Below are 3211 nucleotides of genomic sequence, written 5' to 3' on the forward strand. Positions count from 1 at the left end.
TGTATTAAAGGATGTTTATTTAGAAAAGAAAAATTAGCTTTGACAAGAGACACCTGCACATTTGTGTAGCCAAGGAAATGTCAGTGAGAGCAGAAGGTGAATCCTTCGTGGAGACTGAACACAGGTGGCCAGCTGTGGCAGCGACAGTGAACACATGTCAGTGTCGGCCTGGGGGCAGAGTGGTTGAATGCTTTAAGTCTGGTGGAGAGCCTGCCTTGCTCAGCCCTGTTACTACATGGAAGTCACTGTAGGCCACACATGTGCAACTTACAACTCTCGGGTTTCCTGAATGTGTTTTGGATGCACTGGCCAGTGGGCCGCAAATGCTTGGAAGCTACCATGATGCTTCACACATGACGATCATTTTGGTAACTCAAAATATAAATGCGGGCTTGGTGCGGTGACCCATGCCTGTAATCCCAGCACTCTGGGAGGCTTGAGCCCAGGACTATAAGACCAGACCAGCCTGGGCAACATAGGGAAACCCTGTCTCTATACACAGTAGTTCGCCTGGAGCCACAGCTACCTGGGAGGCTGAGTTTGGGAGGATCACCTGAGCCCAGGAGATCGAGCCTACAGTGAGCTGTGATCGTGCCACTGTATTCCAGCCTGGGTAACAGAGTGAGACCCCGTCTCAAAAAAGCAAAATACAAAATGTAATGCGACAAAGCTCCTGGTGAGATGCTGCTGCTACTCCGCCATTTATGCTAAAAACAAAAAACTAAAACCTAAAAAACTTGAAAAGGTGGTTTGTAATGGGGATGGGAGGGTTACTCTTGGCCTGGTTTAAACCAAGCATCTAGCAGTGCCCAGGCCTATGCTGTCCCTAGCAGCACCTGGAGAATTCAAATGTCACAACAGCTGACCACGGAGGGGACTCTAGAGGGGAAGTGTCCTGTGCACCAGTCACACCGCGGCTGTGCTGAGGGGCTCGGGGGCCAATTCTGCGCTTCTTGGGTTCTTACACCACAGTTCGATCTTCACGTTTATTATTCAAAATCTTCCAGCAAGGATTGGAAATCAACAAGACAACTGAATGAAACTCAGGTCTGTTTTCCTCAAAGTGTGGTCCTGGGTTCAGGTGCTCACATCGGAATCACATAATTGTGCAAAACTTGGACTGCCCTGTGTCTCTAGAGACCTCGAGCTTGTTTTTGTCTCGGACCAAGATGGCCTCATTTCCATACTGTGAGTACCACATGCTTCGGCTCCTGCTCAGGTACGTCCCAGGTGGCACCGACTCCAACTTCTGCTGTTGCTGCTGCCAGATGAGCAAGGAGGTGTCCCTGTACCGGAGGCGGGCGTAGCCTTCAGACAAGGCCTTCTCTGCCAGGGGGACACGGCCACTCATCCCCTCCCCTGTCCCGCTGGACTCCTGGGAACCCTGCTGTTCTGAGACGGCCCACGCACACTAAATTAACGGACAGCTTTCCCAGCTTTGGGGTTTAAGGATCCCTCGTTTAACCGAATGGTAGAAATTAGGAATTCCGCCCATTTGCAGGCAACGTTCTCAGGAGGGTTGTGTGGTGAGGAAATGAGGCGGCCTCACCATTCTGAAGACACCCGAGACCCATTCAGGGGACCGCACACAGGTCAGAGCGGCGCCCGGCCACAGCTCTTCCGGGTGCAGCTGTGTGGAATTGACAGGGACGAGGCGTCACACCCTGGGGGGTGATTCTGCCACCATGGCCTGGACCACTGAGCTTGAAGAGATGGATCCAGTGCCCTGAGGAAGGGACATGGTGGCCCCAGACGCAAGCTGGAGGGAGCTCCGGTGGCACGCCCCGCACGCATCTGTCCGGGCCAGCTTTCAGGGCAACGGCTGTTCTGACCCACCCTGGGGATCCGGCCCCAGCGTTTGTTCAGGTCTCGTCTCTCCCCAAAGGTGCTGCTGCAAAGGAACGAACGTGCTGTCAGGAGAGGGGAAGTCAAGCGCCCCGGCAGCGGCGGCAGTCTGCAGCGCAGCATCAAGTCTCTGGGGGTCAGCGGCCTAGATCGAGCTACTTACGTCCCGTGGGGCAGCCTGGGAGCTGGGTGGAGAGTGAGACGGGCGCCCAGTGCCAGCTTTTTCAGTCACTGGGAGGTGCTGGGGAGGCTGCTTGTTGGGGCTTCAGGGTCTCCATCTGTGAAACAGGAGCCAGCGGCGCTTGAAAGGGCGCGGGTTCCCGGAGACGCCGCCAGGCGTCAGCCCCGGGACCGGAAGGGGCCCCCAGGCCCGCCTTGCTGCTCCGAGCATCCAGCTCCCGTGAGGCCCCTGGACCCAAACAAAAACGATGTCAGGAGAAAACGAACAGGGAAGCATCGCAACCCACTCCCGAACGCCTTCCCAGCTGCGCAGCGTCAGGGACCTCCCCTCCTGGGATGCCTGCGCTAGGTCAGCCTCAGCTTCCCGAGCCCCCATCGCGCGTCCTCGCCACCTGCGCGCACCCTGGGGTCCCCGTCGCGTGGCCCGCGGCCCCCATCCCCGCGCCCCAGACCCCGCGCGCTCTGGGTCGCCCCATCCTCCAGCCCCCTATCGTCTGCCCGCATCCCCGGGTCCCCCACGTCGCCCGCCCCAGTCACCGCTCGTCGTGGGCCTCGGAGATGCGGGCAGCGGCGCGACGCGCTGCGGGGCTCCCAGGGCGGGGCCTGGGGCCGCTGGGCCGTGTCTCCATGGCAGCGCCGCAGGCCTGGCGAGCCGAGCGCAGAGGCTGGGCAGGCGTGTGCGACGAGCCCAAGCCATCGATCGCTCCGCAAGGCGGGGCTGGGCCCGACCCGAATAGGAACTGGAAGAGGAGGAGGAGGGGCTGGAGGAGGAGGGGCTGGAGGAGGAGGGGCCGGAGGAGGAGGAGGGGCTGGAGGAGGAGGGGCTGAAGGAGGAAGGGCTGGAGGAGGAGGGGCTGGAGGAGGAGGGGCCGGAGGAGGAGGAAGGGCTGGAGGAGGAGGGGCTGAAGGAGGAAGGGCTGGAGGAGAGGCTGGAGGAGGAGGAGGGGCTGGAGGAGGAGGGGCTGGAGGAGGGGCTGAAGGAGGAAGGGCTGGAGGAGGGGCTGAAGGAGGAGGGGCTGGATGGTGAGGGTCTGCGCGAGGAGGGGCTGGAGGACGAGGAACTGGAGGAGGAGCTGGGGAGGAGGGGCTGGGAGAGGAGGAGGGGCTGGAGGAGGAGGAGGAGCTGAGAGAGGAGGAGGAGATGGAGGAGGAGGGGCTGGATGGTGAGGGGCTGGGAAAGGAGGAG

At 60.2% G+C, this 3211-nt stretch overlaps 1 protein-coding gene across 1 annotated transcript; it reads right to left on the reverse strand.

Moving 5' to 3' along the window:
• BRD3OS (BRD3 opposite strand) lies at positions 1 to 2652 on the reverse strand. Its single transcript, XM_054658488.2, has 3 exons — positions 2563 to 2652; positions 2009 to 2254; positions 1 to 1891 (listed from the first exon to the last, which is right to left on the reverse strand). Exon 3 carries the CDS (start codon positions 1349 to 1351, stop codon positions 1097 to 1099), a length of 255 nt encoding a protein of 84 aa, XP_054514463.1. The 5' UTR covers positions 1352 to 1891; positions 2009 to 2254; positions 2563 to 2652; the 3' UTR covers positions 1 to 1096.
• Between the last annotated feature and the right edge of the window lie 559 nt (positions 2653 to 3211).

The sequence above is a fragment of the Pan troglodytes genome, chromosome 11, assembly GCF_028858775.2.
Source record: "Pan troglodytes isolate AG18354 chromosome 11, NHGRI_mPanTro3-v2.0_pri, whole genome shotgun sequence".
In the NCBI taxonomy this organism is placed as follows: domain Eukaryota; kingdom Metazoa; phylum Chordata; class Mammalia; order Primates; family Hominidae; genus Pan; species Pan troglodytes.